Here is a 22,742-nt window from a genome sequence, read left to right as displayed (position 1 = left end):
TTGCTCATTCCTTTTTTCTCATGTTTTTGAAAGAAATCATACCTATTTGTTCAGGGTTCAAAGGTTTGAATACTTTTAAAAGGCATCTGAAAGCAGCACAAGAAATGTGATTTCGCTCCAGGTTTCAAAGGGTTAATGTCCTCAAAGAGTTAATTTTACAAAAGCACCAGTTTGTATTCTTCTTTGCTCACTGATACATCAACAAATCTGCCCCCCCCCTTTTTTTGTCATGCTGTTGCAAGTTTTAAACGCTGCAACTTAATTTCTTCCACTTTCTTCCACATCTAGTTTTTCTCTGACGTGAAGGATGCGGAGGAGAGGATGAAGAAGATGCAGGACCACATGAAGAGGAAGTACACCTGCGACCGCTCCGTCACCGTCACACGGCTGGAAGATCTTCTGCAGGACGCAGCGGTGGGTTTATTCACCGTTATGTTGTATCCTAACCTAATATGTTTTATTGTGCAGGAAACACCATAAAGCATATTTTTTTGTGTTCTTCACAGGATGAGAAAGAGCAGCTGACTGAGTTCAAAACTCACCTGGAAGGCCTGAAGCGAAGGGCCAAGACCATCATCCAGCTGAAACCACGTAACCCTGCCACCGCCATAAAGGGCAAACAGCCCATCCAGGCCGTCTGCGACTTCAAACAGATGGAGGTGGACGTCTTATCTGCATGAAATTATTATTCTAAACTCATTTATTCTGTTATATATTTTTGGACTTATCCGGTTTGCGACATGCTTAAAACAGACTTTTAATAAAGTAAAATATATTCTTAGTAAATTACAGGAATATACTGTAGAAGATTCATAAATCTGTGTTCATCCTCCAGATCACAGTCCACAGAGGAGACGAGTGCGCTCTGTTGAACAACTCACAGCCGTACAAGTGGAGGGTGCTGAACAATCAAGGCAGCGAGGCGACTGTACCGTCTGTCTGCTTCCTGGTTCCACCCACCAATAAGGACGCTGTGAACGGCGTTGCGGGGTGAGCTAAGAATCGCCACAGGGCGTCTTCGATTACTTGAAATCTGAATTCACTCGCGCAGAGTTTGTCATTAAGTGCTGATCTCGTCTTAACCTCGCTCAGGCTGGACGGGAACCTCCAGAGGCTGCAGTCGATGTGGCAGACGATGTTTGTGGACCTGAAGAGTTTGCTGTCCTGGCAGTACCTGATGAGAGACGTCCACATCATCAAGACCTGGAACGTCACCATGGTAACAACAGAGGACACACTGAGTTAGAGAAAAACGAACACTGACAGATTGATTATTAACACTGAATGTAAAGTGTGACCAAATATGACTCATTTTATGTTTAAATATTCAGCATCAAAATCAACATTTTTGTTAAACCCTGAGAAATTGAATGAGTAAATTAGCATGGTCCACTAATTATTATATATTTTTTGTTCCAGTATGTGTGGTCATTTTTAGTTGCTGCATTAATATCTGCAGCGTATCTGAACCTATGACTTTTAGGTAACCTCTCTCTAACCGCTGGTTGCTTACACCTTGTAGCACTTTGGGATTTGTTCCTAATTTAAAATGCATTATAAATAAAAAGTATTATTATTTGTATTTTTATCATTATTTAAGCATTATGTGGAAGCAAATTTATTACATCTAATTAGATTTATGTGTACATAGAAAGTATGAAAACTGACTTCAAATCAGCAACAGTAGTGGATAAAGTCTGTTTTGACATTATTTGGTTTATATTATTTATTCAGTAAACTAATTTATAATATTATATATATCATATATTATTTTGATATTCATCTCATTCAGAGAGTAACAAACTTGTTTCAGAACCATGGACAGCGCCGTTTGTTGCATGTAGGAGGTTTGCTTCATGCAACATGCTGTTTGTACACACCTCTATCAGCTGATTTTGTTCATTAATACAAATATGTTTACCACTCTGTTAGTGCTACATTCTCACGTGAGTGCACTGATTAATAAATGTTTTCCTTGAGTTTGAAATTGTAACCTTTTGTCGTTGCTGCAGCAGGCTTCATTGATTTATTGGATCCTTAAAAAGTCTTAAAAGGCATTAAATACTATAAAAAATATATATAAAAAAATGGCATTAAAATTCTTAAATCAGTCTTTCAAATTTCTTAAAAATGCTTAGATATGGCATTTTTATTCATCTTTTTTTCTGGCGTTACACTGTAAAAGCTCAAAATAATAGGTTACTTAAAAAAATATCATAATAATAATAATCATCTACTGAATGCCTCTTGCATTAACATCACCAAAGAGCTATGTTTTATGTTGCAATAAATATTTGAAAAAAATAAAATAAATTCTCCCCCTAACCTTAATTAATTGATGTCAGATGCAAACCTGTACACTTGAACTCTGCTCGTGCTCACTGCAAAAGAATAAAATACTTTAAGACACAATTTAGCATTTTTATAACACTCAATATGCATCTTCCTTGCCCCCCTTTTATCTCTACCCTTGTAGTTTAAGACCCTGCGGGTGGAGGAGTACCACCTGGCACAGAGAAACCTGGAGCTGCACTACCAGGACTTCCTAAGAGACAGTCAGGACTCCCAGATGTTCGGGGCCGAGGACCGGATGCAGGTCGAGTCCAGCTACAACACAGCCAACCAGCACTACAACACCATGGTCACCTCCGCAGAGCAAGGTGTGTGCTGTGTGACTGTCACATTTCTGAACCACTGCGGGTTCCTTCATCATCCAGACATGCCCAGAAAGAACCTCATATTTATTTAAAACATTTATTTAGTTTTATGATTTGGACAGTTCTATCATTGAATCGTTTCTCAGACTTTTGTTTTGAAATTCAGTCATGGCCATCTGTGTGTAAGTTGACTGTTGGATTCACATTACAGGCTATGTGCCACCCAGAGCAGGTAAGGTGCTTCAGTTACAGTAACAGATGTGCAGTACGAGCTTGTGATTGGCTGAAAAGGACTGTGTGTGTTTGTGTGTGTTTGTGATTGTGTGTTTCGAGGGCTGTTGTCATGTTTCATTTTATTCAATTAACTCATCATCCCCACTGATTTTGGTATCCCTCCTAACTTCACTCATCGTTGCATACTGTCTCTGTGCATGGGTTTAACTGCAGCTGATTTATGTATATGTATGTATTATGTATCACTGAATGATTTAATCAATTAACTGATAAATTAACCAACCTGATGGATGATCAACATGGAGCAAATCAAGCATGAAGATGTTTATTTGATGTGCACAATGTGACATAAATACATTCACAAATCATAGATCGTATCTGTACTAAAGCCTCTGTAGTTTACTAAGGTAAAAGATCATGTAAAGATCATGTAATTAATTCTGTACGTTTTAATTGTTTTTTATACAGCCTTTTACACTCATGCAAACTCTGAATTGGAGAAACAACGATCTTATGTATTCAGAGTTTCTGTTCTCTGCAAACTAATAATACACTTTTTTTTTCATTCCTACTAGGAGAGCAAGACGAGTCTATGTGCAGGACTTACCTGACGAAGATCAAGGACCTCCGTCTGAGGCTGGAGGGCTGCGAGAACCGAACGGTAACGCGCCTCCGCCAGCCTGTGGACAAGGAGCCACTCAAAGCCTGCGCCATGAAGACTGCAGAGCAAATGGTAACCACATCAGAATGAAAAATAGAGATTCAAAACATTAACAGGAAGTCGGGAAGGAAACTGAATTACCTGAAGTAAACAAAATGTTCCTTCTAACCTGCAAGAGTGTTTGTTAGCTGAGCAGTTACTTATCCCACTAGCTAAAACTAATGGTAATGCATGCATATTATAGGCTACAATATAAGTTCATTAATTACTATTATTTTTAATTAATAAAAAACCTTTATTTAACCAGGTTGGTCCCATTGAGATTAAGAATCTCTGTTTCAGCTGAAACAGTCAGCAGTGAAAATTTACATTTAAAGAGAAATATCCATGAGTCAAAAGAAAGCTTTTTGGGAGTCAGTTGTACAACCAGGCCGGCTAAAAACATCGACATCCTATAGAATCAGCTTTCATATTAGATTTGGAAACATGTAACAACACCAGCTCCTCAAGTTCAAGTCATTCTGCAACAAATTCCAGGCTGATGGTGCAGAAAACTAAAAAGCCCTTTTCCCAATGTCTGTCCTGATATTTTGGACAGGAAGCATAAAGAGCTCCTGAGAATCTAATGAATACTGTCCAGTACTTTTCTGCATGATAAAAACACATCGTTAGTGTGGGAGCAGTTTTATATATAAGGGAAGGCAGCTTTATTTGTATAGCTCATTTCATACAACAGTGCAATTAAAATTGCTTTACAATGTAATAAAATGCAAAAACATAATAAAGAATACAGATTTACAATAAAAGAGAAAAAAAAAGATAAGATATAAAAGGTTAAATTAGTTACTAATTTTTTACAAGTTTACAAGTTTTACAATTTGTAATGAACCTTGAGGATGCATAGTAAGCTGTATTAACCATATGGAGACACTGAGCAGAGGCGTGCATGTACAGAAGATCACCATAGTCCAACATAGGTAAAAAAGCTGAAGCAACGAGATGCTTTTTTACATGAAAATAAAACTCGTTATGAAAATTAAAACCCAGTTTTCGGTTCAGCTTTTTCACCAGGTACAACACACGAGGTTTAAATTTAAGGGAGTCATCAATCAAAATACTTAGATGTGTGTAAATGTTAACAACCTCTATCTCTTCCATACATATCTTCCTTTTTTTCCTGACAGAAAGTCCAATCTGAGCTGGAGGGCTTAAAGAAAGACTTGAACTCCATCAGTGAGAAGACGGAGGAGGTCCTGGCGTCTCCTCAGCAGTCCAGCTCCGCCCCGATGCTGCGCTCTGAACTGGACGTCACGCTGAGGAAGATGGACCACGTCTACGGCCTCTCCTCCGTGTACCTGGACAAGTGAGACTTTGTTACTCTCCAAGTACTCCCTAAACAATTACAAGCTGTTATTGTGCTTTTTTATAAAGTGTAACTGTCTTGATTTCAGGCTGAAAACCATCGATGTCGTGATCAGAAACACTAAAGACGCAGAAGACACACTGAAGAGTTATGAGACTCGTTTGCGTGATGTGAGCAAAGTGCCGTCTGAGGAGAAGGAGGTGGAGGAGCAACGTAATCAGCTGAAGGTAAATTCAACAGATTATCAGCCTGGCTGATTTTTTGGGCCAATATTTGGCATTTTTCTGATTATCTGTATTAGTGTTTTATTTTACCAATAAAATTAATTAATTAAAAAGTGCAAAAAAAGTGTCAACATAGGAGGAACTTTAATTTTATAAAACCTCAGGGAGCTATTTTTATTTATTCATTTTTTGTTTAAATTTTCACTTGACTTTATAAAAAAGGTGTTGCAAACTTTTGATTCAACATTTGCTAAAGACATTTAAACAGAGTTTTGTGTTGGAGTTTGTTGTACTCAAAATTCAAAAAAATTGCCAGAAAGATTTTCATTTTTATTGTGAATGCATATTGGTTCCAAATATCAATTACTGTACTCATTAGCTACTAATAATAACACAAAATCTTAAGTTCAACTGAAAGCTCTGAAGGTATTTCAGAATGTTGTATTGTTGTGAAAATTACGGCTTTTGTCTGACAGTCGATGCGCGCCGAAGCAGAGGCCGACCAGGTGGTGTTCGACCACCTGCAGGACGAGCTGAAGAGGGCGACGGCCATCAACGACAAGATGGCAAAGATCCACAGCGAGCGCGACGCCGAGCTGGAGCACTACCGACTGCTGGTCAGCAGCCTCCTGGAGCGCTGGCAGGCCGTGTTCGCCCAGATCGACCTGAGGGAGCGCGAGCTTGACCTGCTCGGACGCAACATGAAATCCTACAAGGGAAGTTATGAGTGGCTCATCCGTTGGCTCGGAGAGGCGAGGCAGAGGCAGGAGCAGATTCAAGCCGTGCCCATCGGTGACAGCAAGGCTCTCAAGGAGCAACTGGCAGAGGAGAAGGTAACAGGAGAGGAGCTGTGTGGGGTGAAGAGAAGTCACTCTGCCCTCTGGTGGCCACAGTGATGGTGCAGATTTAGTACGAGTGCAATGATCTCTCAAGGAAACTGTCTGTCTCAGCTGATTTTAATTACCTACTGGCTGTCATAGTAATGATAGTATCAGAAAAAGATGTGGAGTTTCCCTTTGTGGAAAAAAAATACATTAAATTGTGAAATACTGTCTGTTTTCATTTACATTTACAGAAACTCCTGGATGAGATCGAGAAAAACAAGGACAAGATTGAAGGTTGCCAGAAAAATGCAAAAGCTTACATCGATTCAGTGAAGGTATGCAGTGATGTTTTTATCTTTATCACAAAATAGTTTTTTCCTCGCTTGTTTTAAGATTATTTTCTCTTTTTTTTTAGGATTATGAGCTCCAGATTTTGACTTACAAAGCTCTCCAGGATCCAATAGCATCTCCCTTAAAGAAACCCAAGATTGAGTGTGCATCTGATAACATCATTCAAGAGGTAAGTTTACCGCACGTCACCTGAGAAGAACAAAGACATGCGGACATCCAGTTCGGTTTAGTTCAGCCTGTTTACACAAAATGAATATGCGTCCTGGCTGATCGCATCAGATGTGGACAGCTCTAAGTTCAGGTGTGAATCAGGGTTACTGCTGATCCTTAATAAGTCTAAAAGGATACTGAATTCATTAATCTCAAAATAAGGCCTTAATTGATACTATATTGTCTTAAATCAAAGTCTTAAAACTGCAAAGACTTCGGAAGTTGGATTTTATTAATTGTTTTTTTCTGAAGTTGAATAGCAAAATCTCAAAATGATTGGTAACATCTATTTCTTTTCCTTTTAAAAGTTTACCGAATCCCTCTTTTTAAACTCTTCATGAAAGGTATTAAAGCATTGGAATAATTCCCATTTTTTGAGTGAGACACAAAAAATCGGTAATAAAAATAACAATGGCTAAATTTCACTTCACTGCTGCTCCGTCTGTGCCCAGAGTACGCTCTGCCATGAAAGAAAAAGAGAGAAGCAGCTCCAAAACAAAACAATCTATATGTGGCAGCAGATGCTGTTATTGTGGCGGTGCACAGAAAATATATTAATATATGGAAAACCCTGAAAATGGTCTTTTGAGAAGGGCTGCCCCTTTAAAGTTGGAGAGCAGTCCACTGAGATTGCTTCAAGTCGACCATTTGGGTTTTGTTTTTGCTAGTCAGGGTGCTTTGAAGTGTACCTCTTAGGACATTTTGGTCCTCAGAATTTGGAGCGGAGTGACCGCTCTTGACTTTCACAGTACTCTTTAGTACAGTCTGCAGTCCTGTGTAGATGCAGGCAGCGGCACAGAAGTGGAGCTCTGCACCTTTAGACCTGAGACAAAATAATCTTCTCTCATCTGCTCAAAAGAACCGTCAGCGCAGTAAATGTGTTTACTATACTGCTACCTGTGTCTGCTACCTCTCTTATTATTACAATTATAAAAATGTCTTTAACTTTATCACAAAACATAATCCCGGTGACTAAATGTGAAAAAGAGAGTGAGAGAAACTGATAGAAAATGTCAGTTTTTAAGTAAATTCGCTGCATTCTTTTTAGTATGTGACTCTGAGGACACGCTACAGCGAGCTGATGACTCTCACCAGCCAGTACATCAAGTTCATCACAGAAACGCAGCGCCGCCTGGAGGATGAAGAGGTAATTACACACACAACAACTCTGAAAACACGCAGCAGCAGGTTTCTGACAAAAAATCCAATTAACTCTTTAAAACCTGGATTGTCATCAGTTTTCTTGTGTTCTGACACATTATTTGACCGTAGTATTTGACTGTTTGAAAACTGAGCAAATTGTCTGGATGACTTTGGAAAACATGGGATTAAAAGGCAACGACCGTCTTGGGGAGAAATGTACCACACTTTGCAAGACACTAGTAAAAGGTGACAATTACTTAAAAATAGTTTTTTAGAAAAGGGGAGAGGATCATCAGAAAATTATATTTAAAAATATTATTTTTTTATTATTTTAAAATTATGTTACAAAAAAATAAAACAAATACATTTTTCAGCATTTTTAAGATCATTTTCTTTTTTACTTTTTTTATGTGTGCTTATTTTCAGATAATTATATTTTCTTGTAACTTTTTTGCTAATTTCTTTGCAGATTTTTGGGCCATGTCTTCTTAAGCTCTCCCCATGTTATTGAGAGAAATCAAACCAATTTGCTCAGGCTTCAAAGTCTTAACGCAAACAACACTGCCCTCACCTGTTAACTGATGGATGTATGGGAAATAATTTGTCATCAAATTTTACCAAAATGTTGGCACTCAAAACTAGATGATTACTGTTCAGAGTGATAAGAGAGCGTTCAGTGGTGAAGCAAACTGTTTCAGCACATCACATCCCCACAACAGTATGTCTCTCATTCCCCGACACTGTGTGTTTACTCAAATCATGTCACATACTCGCACAAATGACTCTGACTCCGACCTCAGTCACACTTTCAAACTGCTTAATTTAATATTTGCTGCTTTATTTCCTCCTGAAATCACCCACACTTGTGATTTAAAGGCTTCTGTTTGGCTACCTGCCGTCTCAGATTTATTATTTTTTTACTTTTTGCCCCTTTTCTTCTTTTCTAACTTTCTATTGTGTTTGATTCTTTTGACCTGCTCGCCAGTGCTTTGTCATGATGAATAATAATCACACGCTTAAGAGATGAATTAACCCCAAAGCACCAGGTATTTAAAAAAAAAGACCCTCTCAGTCTCATGTCATTCATCTCTACGTCAGACCCTCGTCTGTAGTGAAGGGAAGGTTCAGGATTTTTTTGGAGACTTTTCATATATCTATATATATCTATTATCTCTTGAATATCTAATGTCTCTGATCACTGCTTTCAGCCTCCTGTAATGTTTTGCTTTGCCAGTGTAAATGTCAATTATTTAAATTTTTATTTCTGCATTAATGTGACATAAAAGCTCTTACTCTTTTGAAGGATGAATTGGGATCTTTATTAATAGTGTTTAAGGGTACAGCTAACTATTGTTTGAAATATTTTATATTAATTGGTCAGTCTTTGGTAATTATATTCAGTTCATGACGATATATAACGAAAAGGGAGAAAATCATCTCATTTGTGAAGCTGCAATCAGATAATTTACTTTTTCATCATTTCTGCTTTTAAAATGACAATTGAGTATCAGAATAATTGACAATAATTTTTCTGTCAGTCATCTAATTAATGCATTGATTACCTATTTTAGCTCTAATACTGTTTTTTTTCCCCAACGCTGATTTGCTATAGCAAATAAATATAGGAGGCTGATGTAAATATACTGAAATGGATCAATATGAGAGTTTTCCAAAGTTCTGGGCCTTCCTTTTAGGTGTCAGTCAACTGTACAAATTTCACAATGCATCACCCATTTTTACTGAAGAGTAGAAGTCGTCTCGTGATGTTTGCCTGTAGTCAAAGTTAAGTGTACCTTGATCTTGGATTTACGTCTTGTCATTTACATTTTAATCCAAGTTTACCTTTTATTTGGTGTTACCTCCCGCCCAGTCTTTATAATTTATAAGAAAATGTTGGCATTGTATGTTTTTCTGCAAACCACAAATGTGTTTATTTGTGTGTTTTATGGCGTGGATTGTGTGACACTCTTAAAAAAAACAGTTGTGTTTTAGAAACCCCTAGCTGTTCTGGAAACAGCTTTTGAGGCACCAAACACTGATAATTTTTAACAATGTGTCGCTGTTTTACAAGCATATTTTCAGGCACCAAATGTGAATTTTTAAGCAACCTGTTGCTGTTTTTCCATAGGGGATAGTGGCAAAAAACTAGTTGTTTTTTAACTATACATTTCTGCATTTCCAACCGGGATAGTGCTACAAAAAGCAAGCATTTTCAACTTACACATGCTCTTTTCCTAACCTAAGTGGCATTTGTGCCTAAACCTTATCCACACGTTAACTACAGTGTTGTTTTAACTTATCCACTTCCTAATAACGTACAAATGTAATGTATCTGTTGTTTGCAGAAACAAACATTGCCAACATTTTATCTCATGACTGGGCTGATTACATCAAATCCTGCTGTGTTTGCTGCATCACTCTGCTTTTCTTCATAGTGAGGGGTATTCTGGTTGAATTCTGACTTTTCCAGCTGTGCTTCATACTTTTTTGCATGCTGCTAATTATTTACCTCTACCCTATTTCTTCTCAATGAGTTTACACATTTTACAAAAATCTGCTTTATTTTGAGAATGTGAAGACTGAGAAGACACCACAATAAACCTTAAATATCAAAAAGTGACTAAACCATGCAACAGTGTTCCTGGAGTACCTTGACAGTACTGAAACTAAGTTTACAATCATCACTACTACATACATGTAATTAGTATAAGTAACAAGCCCATAATGTAGAATGCTGATTATGTAAAATACAATCAGTCTTTATTACAGAATATATTAAACATCATTTAAATACCTTGACTGCATGAAAGCAAAGTGTAGTGTTGTGCTGTGCCTTTGTGGAGTAAAGTGTCCTTCTGTGTGCCACATTAAATAAACATGACAAGCATTTCCCAATACAGTGTTTTCCTCTCGTTAAAGAACTTTATTTGATAATTTCTTGCAACATAGTTTCATGTATTTACATTTTTATGTACCTACATGTTCTTTAACAGCTTTCTTATTGAAGTTTTATTTTTAGTTTAACCCCTCTAACATTTTTCAATTACTTTTATTCCCTCTTTGCTTCTACTAATACAGAAAGCTTCTGAAAAACTAAAAGAAGAGGAGAGGAGGAGGATGGCGGAGATACAAGCAGAGTTAGACAAACAGAAACAGTTGGCTGAGGCTCATGCAAAATCTGTGGCCAAAGCAGAACAAGAAGCCCAGGAGCTGAAGCTGAAGATGAAAGAAGAAGCCAGCAAGAGGCAAGACGTTGCGGTGGACTCTGAGAAACAGAAGCAAAACATACAGCAAGAGCTGCAGCATCTCAAGACTCTGTCCGAGCAGGAGATCAAGTCCAAGAGTCAGCAGCTGGAAGAGGCGCTCGTCAGTCGGACCAGAATTGAGGAGGAGATTCACATAATAAGACTCCAGTTAGAGACTACAATAAAACAGAAGGGCACAGCTGAGTTCGAGCTACAGCAGCTACGAGACAAGGCCGCCGAGGCTGAGAAGCTCAGAAAAGCTGCTCAGGAGGATGCAGAAAGGCTACGCAAGCAGGTGGCCGAAGAGACGCAGAAAAAGAAGAATGCAGAAGATGAGCTGAAACGTAAATCCGAGGCAGAAAAAGAGGCTGCCAAGCAGAAGCAGAAAGCACTGGATGACCTGCAGAAATTCAAAATGCAAGCCGAGGAGGCGGAGAGGCGCATGAAACAAGCCGAGGAGGAGAAACTGAGACAGATCAAGGTGGTAGAGGAGGTGGCAGTGAAGAGTGCTGCCGCACAGCTGCAAACCCATTCCAAGTCATTCAACGAAAAGGCAACACAACTGGAGGAGTCTCTCAAGAAAGAGCAGGGCACTGTCCTTCAGCTGCAGGAGGAGGCCGAAAAACTCCGGAAGCAACAAGAGGAAGCTAACAAAGCCAGGGAGCAAGCAGAGAGAGAGCTGGAAACGTGGAGACAGAAAGCCAACGAGGCTCTCCGCCTGAGGCTACAAGCAGAGGAGGAAGCTCAAAAGAAGAGCCAGGCTCAGGAGGAAGCAGAGAGGCAGAAGGTTGAGGCAGAGCGTGATGCCAAGAAAAGGGCTAAAGCTGAAGAAGCTGCTCTTAAACAGAAGGAGAATGCAGAAAGAGAGCTGGAAAAACAGAGGAAGATTTCAGAACAAGTAGCTCAGCAGAGACTGTCTGCAGAACAGGAATGTATACGACTAAAGGCTGACTTTGACCACGCTGAACAACAGAGAGGGCTGTTGGATAATGAGCTCCAGCGCCTAAAAAATGAGGTGAATGCTGCCGAAAAACAAAGAAAACAACTGGAGGACGAGCTGGCTAAAGTTAGAAGTGAAATGGATGCTCTCTTGCAGATGAAGATCCAAGCGGAGAAGCAGACGCTGTCCAACACCGAAAAGAGCAAACAGCTTCTTGAGTCTGAAGCGCTGAAAATGAAACAACTCGCTGATGAAGCAGCAAGACTTAGATCAGTCGCCGAAGAGGCAAAGAAGCAGAGGCAGACGGCAGAGGAAGAGGCAGCACGGCAGAGAGCCGAAGCTGAGAAAATACTTAAAGAAAAACTGGCTGCCATCAATGAGGCAACTCGTCTGAAGACTGAAGCTGAAATCGCTCTGAAGGCTAAAGAAGCAGAAAATGAAAGGCTGAAAAGACAAGCCGAGGATGAAGCTTATCAGAGGAAGATGCTGGAGGATCAAGCTGCCCTGCACAAAAAGGACATACAGGAGAAGATCACACACCTGAAGAGTGCATCTGATTCTGAGTTGGAGAGACAAAAAACTATCGTGGAAGAAACTCTGAAGCAGAAGAAGCTGGTCGAAGAAGAAATTCACATCATTCGGATCAACTTTGAGAAAGCATCAAAAGGCAAGTCGGATTTGGAAGTGGAGTTAAAGAAGCTGAAGGACATTGCAGAGGAGACACAGAAAAGCAAACTCAAGGCCGAAGCAGAAGCTGAAAAACTTAAAAAGCTCGCCGCAGAGGAAGAGAAGAAGAGGAAAGAGTCTGAGGAGAAGGTGAAGAGGATAACAGCAGCAGAAGAAGAGGCGGCTCGACAATGCAAAGCCGCTCAGGAGGAAGTTGAACGTCTCAAAAAGAAAGCAGCTGAGGCAAATCAACATAAAGACAAGGCTGAGAAGGAAGCAGAGAAGCAGGCTCTTCTGGCCAAAGAGGCGGCGCAGAAATACAGCTCTGCAGAGCAGAAAGCCCAAGACGTTCTCAGCAAGAACAAAGAAGGCAGCATTGCTCAAGAGAAGCTGAAAGAAGAGCTTGAAAACGCAAAGAAACTTGCACAAGCAGCTGAGAAAGCCAAAGAGAAAGCAGAGAAAGAGGCGGCCCTGCTCCGCCAAAAAGCTGCAGAGGCTGAAAAGCAGAAAAAAGCTGCAGAGGATGAAGCCGCAAAACAGGCCAAAGCTCAAAAAGATGCAGAGAAACTGAAGAAAGAAGCAGAGGAGGAGGCTTCCAAGCGAGCGGCAGCTGAGGCAGCAGCTCTGAAGCAGAAAAAGCAGGCCGATGCAGAGATGGCCAAGCACAAAAAAGAGGCAGAACAAGCACTCAAGCAGAAGTCGCAGGTCGAGAAGGAACTTACAGTGATTAAACTGCGGCTGGATGAGACCGATAAGCAGAAAGCTGTTTTGGATGAGGAGCTTCAGAGAGTTAAAGGTGAAGTAAATGACGCCGTCAAACAAAAGGCACAAGTGGAGGATGAACTGTCCAAAGTTAAGATCCAGATGGATGAGCTCCTGAAACTTAAGATGAAGTTTGAGGAAGAAAACCGGCGCCTCATGCAGAAAGACAAAGATAACACAAAGAAGTTGCTTGCGGAGGAAGCAGGAAAAATGAAGAGCCTGGCGGAGGAAGCTGCCAGACTGAGTGTGGAAGCTGAAGAAGCGGCCAGACAGAGACAGATGGCCGAGTCCGACTTGGCTGAACAGAGGGCGCTTGCAGAGAAAATGCTAAAAGAGAAAATGCAGGCCATCCAAGAGGCTACGAAACTGAAAGCCGAGGCAGAGGAGCTCCAGAAACAGAAAGACCAGGCACAGGAAAAGGCTAAAAAACTACTGGAGGACAAACAGCAGATCCAGCAGCGCCTTGATAAGGAGACAGAGGACTTCCAAAAATCATTAGAGGCTGAGCGCAAGAGGCAACTCGAAGTTTCAGCTGAAGCAGAGAAACTGAAATTGAAGGTGAAGGAGCTCAGTGACGCTCAGTCAAAAGCCGAAAAGGAGGCTAAGAAATTCAAGAAGCAGGCAGATGAAGCAAAACTGCGTCTTGAAGAGACAGAAAAACAAACTGCAGAAACCATTGTGCATAAGCTGGAGACACAGAGGCTGCAGAGCACAAGAGAGGCAGATGACTTGAAGGGAGCCATCTCTGAACTCGAGAAAGAGAGGGAGAAACTGAAAAAAGAGGCGGAGGAGCTGCAGAAAAAATCGAAAGAGGTATTTTGGCTTGAATTAACACTGTTAGTCAATTTAAACAACCCTTTCAAATAACATAGTTCTGTTAAACTAATTACAGTACTAGTGAGAGCATATGTAGTATTTCATGTAAATTGCAGAAACTTAAAATAACATCCAGCAATTTATATGAATGTCATTCAAAACTCAATACTGCAGACTTCAAATGTTCAGTAGTAAGACATTGAAGGACAATTAGGGTAACACTCTTCTTCATTTTCTTGCAATGAGTTTATGGTACAGAACATACGTCAATTGCACATTTAAGAGCTCTGTAAAATATTTCAGCCTTGAGAGAGAAATAGAACAGCAGTCAGAGTAAAACAACATCATAGGGTCATTTATCCAGTACCTCCACAAAATCTGGCTGTAAAGGTCTTTCACATTTCACCCACTAGGTCCAGAGCCCAATGAATGCACTTTTCTGAAGGCGAATGGATAAAGTAATCTTTTCCATGACGTAAATATCATTTACTATATTTATCTTCTTAGGGCAGTAACCATTGCCTTGTGGGGTCTTTTTTGCAAGCAGAAACCAAAATACCAAACATATATTTATTAGAGCGATTTGCCTGAAAATTGGCACATCCAAAAAAAAGCAGAAAGTGTGGAAATTGCAAGGCAAGGTCAATACTGAGTATGCTTTTTAATGCTTTGTGATATTTTGCCTAAAAAAGGCCTAATCACTGGACTCTCCCAGAATACATGCCAATGATTGTCTAACAAGAGGCTCCATAAGAATTAAAATTGTAAAATAAAAGAGAGAGCAAGTTCATATACATACACATATGCATCCACAAGGGATGTTTCTAAGTGAAGCAGGCAGGTGAGGTTTGGACTTTATAAAAAAAGACAGCGACCAGGTGACAGACCATAAGCAATATCCAGAGTATCCAAGCCGCAGTTTAAAAAATCAGAGACACAGAGCTGAATAAAAAAAGTTTTAAGTTAAGTTAATTTTGCGAACAAAAGTGTGTCCGGGGTGGACTTTTACTTCCACTTTCCCTGGCAATTGACAATTCCTGCTGCCTAACAGCTGCTTTAGAGCAAGCAGATTTTGTTACCTTTGGACAGCACCAGGCTAGCTCTTTTTTTAGTCTTTATGTCAAGCTAAGCTCTTGGCAGAAAGCATATTTTCTAAATTGTTGAACATTTTTTCTAAATAAGTTACGTGCAAAGATTGATATTTTGTTGACATTTTACTGATGTTCTTTTTTTCCAAATAGATGGCAAACGCCCAACAAGAACAAATTGAACAACAGAAGGCCATTCTTCAACAATCCTTCCTCACAGAAAAGGAGCTGCTGTTAAAAAGAGAAAAGGCAGTTGAAGATGAGAAAAAGAAGCTTGAGAAGCGGTTTGAGGATGAAGTGAACAAGGCCAAAGCTCTTAAGGATGAACAAGAACGTCAGCGGAAGCTTATGGAAGAGGAGAAGAAGAAACTTCAGGCCGTTATGGACGAAGCTGTAAAGAAACAAAAGGGGGCTGAAGAGGAGATGAAAAACAAGCAGAAAGAAATGGAAGTGCTCGAAAAGAAAAGGCTTGAGCAAGAAAAACTGCTGGGAGAGGAAAACAAGAAGCTCAGAGAGAAACTTCAGAGTCTTGAAGGAAAAATGAAGGAAATTGAAGTCCAGGCCGATAAAGTTCCTGAGGAGCAGTTAGTTGCCATGACAGTGGTGGGAACAACAAAGAAAGTTTTCAACGGCTCTGTTGAAGCAGATGGAGCGAAGAAAGATGCAGAGTCACCATTTGCGTTTGATGGAATTAGAGAGAAAGTTCCTGCTGAAAGGCTTCATGATATCGGCGTCCTGACCAAAAAGGAATTTGACAAGTTGAAAAAGGGCAAAGTCACTGTGCAAGAGCTCGGAAAGACTGATAAGATTAAGTCATGTCTGAAGGGTCAGAGCTGTGTCGGAGGCGTTTTGACTCCATCCAAAGAGAAAATGAGTGTCTATCAGGCTATGACAGAGAAGAAGATCACTCCGAACACTGCAACAATGCTTTTGGAAGCTCAAGCAGCCTCTGGGTACATCGTAGATCCAGTTAAAAATAAACTCCTCTCTGTAGATGAGGCTGTTAAAGATCAGTTGATCGGCCCTGAGCTCCATGATAAGATGCTCTCTGCAGAGCGTGCAGCCACTGGCTTCAAAGATCCCTATACTGGAGCAAGAATCTCCCTCTTTGAGGCCATGACGAAAGGACTTATTGAAAAGGAGCAAGCCACCAAATTCCTGGATGTACAGCTTGCAACTGGTGGTATAGTTGACCCCATTAACAGCCACAGGGTGCCACTTCAGACTGCATACAAGCAGGGTCAGTTTGATGTAGACATGAACAAGAAGCTCACAGAACCCAGTGATGACTGCAAATTATTCATTGACCCCAGCACTCAGGAGCAACTCACCTACAAACAGTTGCTGGACAAATGCACCAAGGATGCAGAGACAGGACTGCTGATATTACCAGTAAACGAGAAAGCTGCCCAGACTGGAAGAACATACACAGATCAGGAGACTAAAGAAGTGCTCAACACATCAAACGTTGTTGTGCCTTTTGGAAGGTTCAAAGGCAAAACTGTCACCATTTGGGAAGTCATAAACTCCGAATATTTCACCGAAGAGCAAAGAAGAGAATTGATTCGCCAGTACAAGACGGGCAAAATCACAGTCGAGAAGATCATCAAAATCGTCATCACTGTTGTGGAAGACAAAGAGAAGGAAAATGAAAATGTGTTTTATGGTTTGAGGGCTCCAGTCTCTGCCAGTGAACTGTTAGAGTCAAAGATCATAAACAAAGACTTGTTCAACAAGCTGAGCAATGGCAAGATAACAGTGAAAGAAATCTCTGAGATGGAGCCTGTAAAGAAGGCACTTCAAGGAACACCAAGCATTGCTGGAGTCTTGAATGAACCAACCAAGGAGAAAATGCCTCTTTATCAAGCCATGAAGAAAGAACTGCTGTCACCAGAAACTGCAGTAAACCTTCTTGAAGCTCAGGCAGCGACTGGGTTTATTATTGATCCTGTCAAAAATGAAAGGGTCCCTGTTGATGAAGCTGTAAAGTCGGGTCTTGTAGGCCCAGAACTACATGAACGACTTCTGTCAGCAGAGAGAGCCGTCAGCGGCTACAAAGATCCATATACAGGAAAGAAGGTGTCTCTGTTTGAAGCCATGAACAAGGGCCTGATAAAGAAAGATCATGGCATTCGTCTGCTAGAGGCACAACTCTCAACAGGAGGAATTATTGACCCTGTCAAAAGCTATCGTATCCCTCATGAAGTGGCCTGCAAGCGTGGATATTTTGATGAGGAAATCAGCAAGACCTTGAACAAAAACACAGACGACACAAAGGTGTTTTATGATCCCAACTCACAAGAGGATTCAACTTATACTCAGCTCATGAATAAATGTATCACAGACAAAGAAACTGGACTCCCATTGCTTCCTCTTTCAAAGAAGGCTGCAAAACCAAAAGAGGACAAACAGATTACAGAGGCAAAGACAAAAGAGGCTTTGAACCATACAACTATGGAACTGGAGTATGGCCCCTTCAGAGGAAGAAAAGTCACCATATGGGAGATTATTCACTCTGAATACATCACGGAGGAGCAAAGAATAGAGCTGATTCGCCAGTACAGAATGGGGTATGTGACTATTGAAAAGTTGATAACGATTGTGACAACAATGGTTGAGGAAAAAGAGGACAAAACCAAGAAAGAGCCCTGTTTTGAAGGCCTTAGGGCACCAGTCACAGCCAGCTCTCTGCTTGACTCCAACATCATTGATAAGGCCACATTTGACCAAATCCAACAGGGTAAAAAGACACCTAAAGAAGTTAGTGAAACTGATAAGGTCCGGAAGTACTTGCAGGGCACAGATCGCATTGATGGTATCACAATGCCAGGTTCAAATGAAAAGTTAAGCATATATCAAGCAATGAAGAAGAATGTTCTGCAGCAAAACACCGGGCTAGCACTCCTTGAAGCCCAAGCTGGAACTGGTTTCATAACTGATCCAGTCAAAAACCTGAAATTAACTGTGGATGATGCAGTGAAGGATGGAGTTGTCGGCCCAGAGCTTCACGAGAAACTTCTCTCAGCTGAAAAGGCAGTGACTGGATATAAAGATCCGTACACAGGCAATAAGATTTCTCTATTCCAAGCCATGAAGAAAGAGCTTGTTCTGAGGGAGCACGCTATTCCTCTCCTGGAAGCTCAGTTTACAACAGGAGGGATCATTGATCCAGTCAGCAGCCACCGCGTTCCCATCGATGTGGCCATTCAGCGTGGCTATTGCAGTAAACAAATGTCCAAGTCCTTCAATGAACCCTCAGGCGATGTTAAAGGCTTCACCAATCCCAACACCAATGAGAGTGTCACTTACAAGCAGTTGGTGGAGACATGTGTAAGAGATCCCAACTCTGATCTGTGCTACCTGCCTCTGTCAAAGGTTGAAGCTCCTGCTCCTTCTGAGAAGTCTTACCAGTATACAGAGGAGCAAGCCCAAACAGATCTAGCCAACACTCAAATTGAGATCCCTCATGCAAGTTTTGCAGGAAAGTCTATGACCATTTGGGAGGTCATGAACTCAAACATGCTTCCAGAAGAGGAGAGACGCCACCTAATGGAGCAGTTCCGCACAGGGCAGATCACAAAAGAAAGGATGCTTGTAATTATCATTGAAATCATTGAACAGAGAGAGACTCTAAAGATAGAGCAGAGCATGTCATGTGATGTAATCCGAAGAAGAATTACTATCGAGGAGCTGTACAGTGCTCGAATTATTGACTTGCACACGTACAACCTCTTGAAACAAGAAAAGATGACAATTCGTGAGGTAATGGAAATGCCATCAGTCAAACAGTACCTCTTCGGTACGGGCTGCATTGCTGGAATAATGTCAGACAGTCCTCCAAAGATCAGCATTTACCAGGCTATGAAGAACGGACAGATTAAGCCTGAAGTTGCCTTGAATCTCCTTGAGGCCCAAGCAGCAACAGGATTCATGATAGATCCAGTGAAAGACGAACTTCTGACTGTTGACGAAGCTGTACGGAAGGGACTTGTGGGCCCTGAACTTCATGACAAACTTCTCTCTGCTGAAAGAGCAGTTACAGGTTACAAGGATCCGTACAGCGGGAAAGTGATCTCACTCTTTCAGGCAATGAAAAAAGACCTAGTTCCTGAGGATTATGCCTTAAAGCTTTTGGAGGCCCAGAATGCCACTGGCGGATTGATGGATCCTGAATATTACTTCCGCCTTCCCACGGATGTTGCTATGCAGCGTGGATACATCAACAAGGACACACTTGACAGAATATCTGAACCTACTGAGGATGTGCGGGGTTACACAGATCCAACAACGGAGGAAAAGCAGTCATACGCCCAGCTACTGAAAAGATGCAGAGTTGATAAAGAAAGCGGTTTGCGGCTTCTCTCACTGTCAGATAGAAGACTTCTCTTCAAAGGTCTTAGAAAGCAAATCACTGTAGACGAGTTGCTTCGTTCTCAGATTATCAGCCAAAAGACATACAATGAACTCAATGAGGGTGCCATTACAGTGGAGGAGGTCAGCAGAGACGTGAAGAAATACCTGGAGGGTACCAGCTGTATTGCTGGTGTGTATGTAGAATCTACCAAAGACCGTCTGTCTATTTACCAAGCAATGAAGAAGAACATGATCAGACCAGGTACTGCCTTTGAGCTTCTTGAGGCTCAAGCCGCCACAGGCTATGTAATTGATCCAATCAAGAACCTGAAAGTAAATGTCACTGAAGCTGTAAAGATGGGTGTTGTTGGCCCAGAGTTTAAAGATAAACTCCACTCAGCCGAACGAGCTGTTATAGGCTACAAAGACCCGTACTCTGGCAAGATCATCTCACTTTTCCAGGCTATGAAAAAGGGACTCATTCTGAAAGACCACGGCATTCGTCTGCTCGAGGCTCAAATTGCTACTGGTGGAATTATTGACCCACAGGAGAGCCATCGCTTGCCAGTTGAAACAGCATATGAGCGTGGCCTCTTTGATGAAGAAATGAACGAAATCCTGACTGACCCATCTGATGACACAAAGGGCTTTTTTGACCCCAACACTGAGGAGAATCTCACCTACCTGCAACTGATGGAGAGATGTATGATAGACCCAGAGACAGGCCTCGCTCTTCTGCTGCTGAAAGAGAAGAAGCGCGAGAGGAAAACATCATCCAAGTCCTCTGTTCGCAAACGCAGAGTCGTCATTGTCGACCCAGAGACAGGCAAAGAGATGTCTGTATATGAGGCGTACCAGAAAGGGCTCATTGACCATCAGACTTATCTCGAGCTTGCGGAGCAGGAGTGTGAGTGGGAGGAAATTACCATCACCTCATCTGATGGGGTCGTGAAATCCATGATAATTGACAGAAGGTCTGGTCGGCAGTACGACATTGATGATGCAATCACAAGAGGGCTGATCGACAAGTCTGCTCTGGACCAGTACCGAGCTGGAACTCTTTCCATCACAGAGTTTGCAGACATGCTCTCTGGAAACATGAGCGGCTCCAGATCCCGTTCATCCTCTTTTGGCTCCTCTTCCTCTTACCCCATGAGCCCAGTACCCTCAATAAAAGCTCCAGCAACCACATGGAACGACCCGACTGAGGAGACTGGCCCTGTGGCTGGAATCTTAGACACTGAAACACTGGAGAAAGTGTCCATCACAGAGGCCATACACAGAAACCTTGTGGACAATATCACAGGTCAAAGGCTGCTGGAGGCTCAGGCCTGCACTGGGGGTATTATCGACCCAAATACTGGAGAGAAATTTGCTGTTACAGATGCCATGAACAAAGGGCTTGTGGATAAAATCATGGTGGACCGCATCAGTCTAGCCCAGAAAGCATGCAATGGATTTGAAGATCCCAGAACCAAAACTAAAATGTCAGCAGCCCAAGCTCTAAAGAAAGGCTGGCTGTACTACGAGGCCGGGCAGCGATTCCTTGAAGTCCAGTATCTCACTGGTGGATTAATCGAACCAGATGCTACAGGCAGAGTCTCCATAGATGAGGCCGTGAAGAAGGGCACCTTAGATGCACGCACGGCACAGAAGTTACGAGATGTTAGCGCATACTCAAAATACCTCACATGCCCTAAAACCAAGCTTAAGATCTCTTACAAGGATGCTATGGAAAGAAGCATGATAGAGGAGGGGACTGGACTGCGACTACTGGAGGCATCATCCCAATCAAGCAAAGGCCTCTACAGTCCCTACAGCATCAGCGGGTCAGGCTCCGCTTCTGGGTCCCGGTCTGGCTCAAGAACTGGTTCCAGGTCAGGCTCCAGAAGAGGAAGTTTTGACGCCACTGGATCAAGTTTCACAACAACGACCTTCTCTTCCTCTACCCATTACAGTTCACCGAGCTATGGCCGCCGATACTGAGGAAAGTTAAGAAATGATTTTTTAAGGGAAGGATACACTATAAAGCCACAGTGCTCACCAGATGCCTACTTCTCAGTGGAATAAGGACTACCTTCATTCTGCTCTGCATGTGGTTATTACAGGACTTTTAATATTTAATTTTATACAAGTTGAAAAATTTTGTTTATTGTTTGTGTCACATTTAGTTATGTTCATGATATCTTATCAGACTCTCTGAATACCGTACTGTAAGCAGCATACGCAAGAGCTGTAATATCTATCACAAACATTTCAAGTGTACATGTTTTTTTCTTTTGGTTTTTAAAGTTTAGTATCAAAAGCATTTACCATTACACGAACGAGATTCTATTTACAATATTTGTGCGTGCTACACTATAACCGTAACTGTTTGTTACCATTAGTCTGATCGTTAAGGAGAACCAAATTGGGTGTACAAACAAAAAATTCTGTACATGTGTATATTTCTGAATATTGGAGATAAAAAGTTAACTAAAGAAAGATAAATGCCACTCTGCTGAGCAGAATAAGGAGTCTTTCCTGAAGAGGAATAAACATTAAAAGTGTCTGCTTTAAGAAGGCCAAGTTTCAAGATCTTTTCTCCCCTGGGCTACACTGCCACATATACTCTCCAAATATATTCACCATTCCTAATCGTCTGTCATATAACTTGGAGTTACAGAAACATGCTAACCTTATGAAATGGACCTCAAAGAGCAAGTTCCCATAAGTGGAAGGATTCTGAAGCCTATGAGGACCATCAACGGCATCTGATAGTTCTGGACTTTACGCTAACAACCTCAAGACCAACACATACAAGTCCCTGCCTTTCTAAAGACTTTTAAAAGGTAAGAGAAAACTTGATATTTAATCAATTTAGTACCCTGTCTTAGTATGTTTGTGTTATTTTAGAGCCTGTTTGCACCTGGCATTAACATGCGTCTTAAGTGATCTGATCACAAGTGGACAGCTCTAAATACATGACCACATGTTTTGTAGTGTAACACAAATACGCTTTTTCTATCATGACTTTTTTTTTAATCCATTGAGGTTTGACAATTACAAAATTTTCTCTGAGCCAAGAAAAACAATATAAAAGTCTGTATGGTATGGTGGGAACTCGCTTGTGGGAGTAGCCGGAGAAACACTGCTGCGTATATTCAGTGGGCTGCGTAATGTGTAATTATACATCTCTGCTATGCAAAGGGTTCTTAAACCTTCT

The 22,742-nt window shown here is 41.2% G+C and overlaps 1 protein-coding gene across 1 annotated transcript in view; it reads left to right on the top strand.

The window, feature by feature from the left end:
• Nucleotides 1-22,742, top strand: part of pleca (plectin a) — a 120,301-nt gene that overhangs the window by 96,471 nt on the left and 1,088 nt on the right. Inside the window, 15 exon segments of the mRNA XM_042506556.1 lie at nt 289-414; nt 507-659; nt 836-990; nt 1,093-1,219; nt 2,477-2,660; nt 2,869-2,889; nt 3,467-3,624; nt 4,737-4,915; nt 5,004-5,142; nt 5,616-5,972; nt 6,215-6,298; nt 6,379-6,483; nt 7,573-7,671; nt 10,746-14,093; nt 15,338-22,368. Of these exon segments, the coding sequence (XP_042362490.1) occupies nt 289-414; nt 507-659; nt 836-990; nt 1,093-1,219; nt 2,477-2,660; nt 2,869-2,889; nt 3,467-3,624; nt 4,737-4,915; nt 5,004-5,142; nt 5,616-5,972; nt 6,215-6,298; nt 6,379-6,483; nt 7,573-7,671; nt 10,746-14,093; nt 15,338-21,523 (11,421 nt within the window). The 3' untranslated portion in view covers nt 21,524-22,368.

This window comes from Plectropomus leopardus, chromosome 18, assembly GCF_008729295.1.
Source record: "Plectropomus leopardus isolate mb chromosome 18, YSFRI_Pleo_2.0, whole genome shotgun sequence".
Lineage (NCBI taxonomy): Eukaryota > Metazoa > Chordata > Actinopteri > Perciformes > Serranidae > Plectropomus > Plectropomus leopardus.
This window is presented reverse-complemented; position numbering and strand designations above follow the sequence as displayed.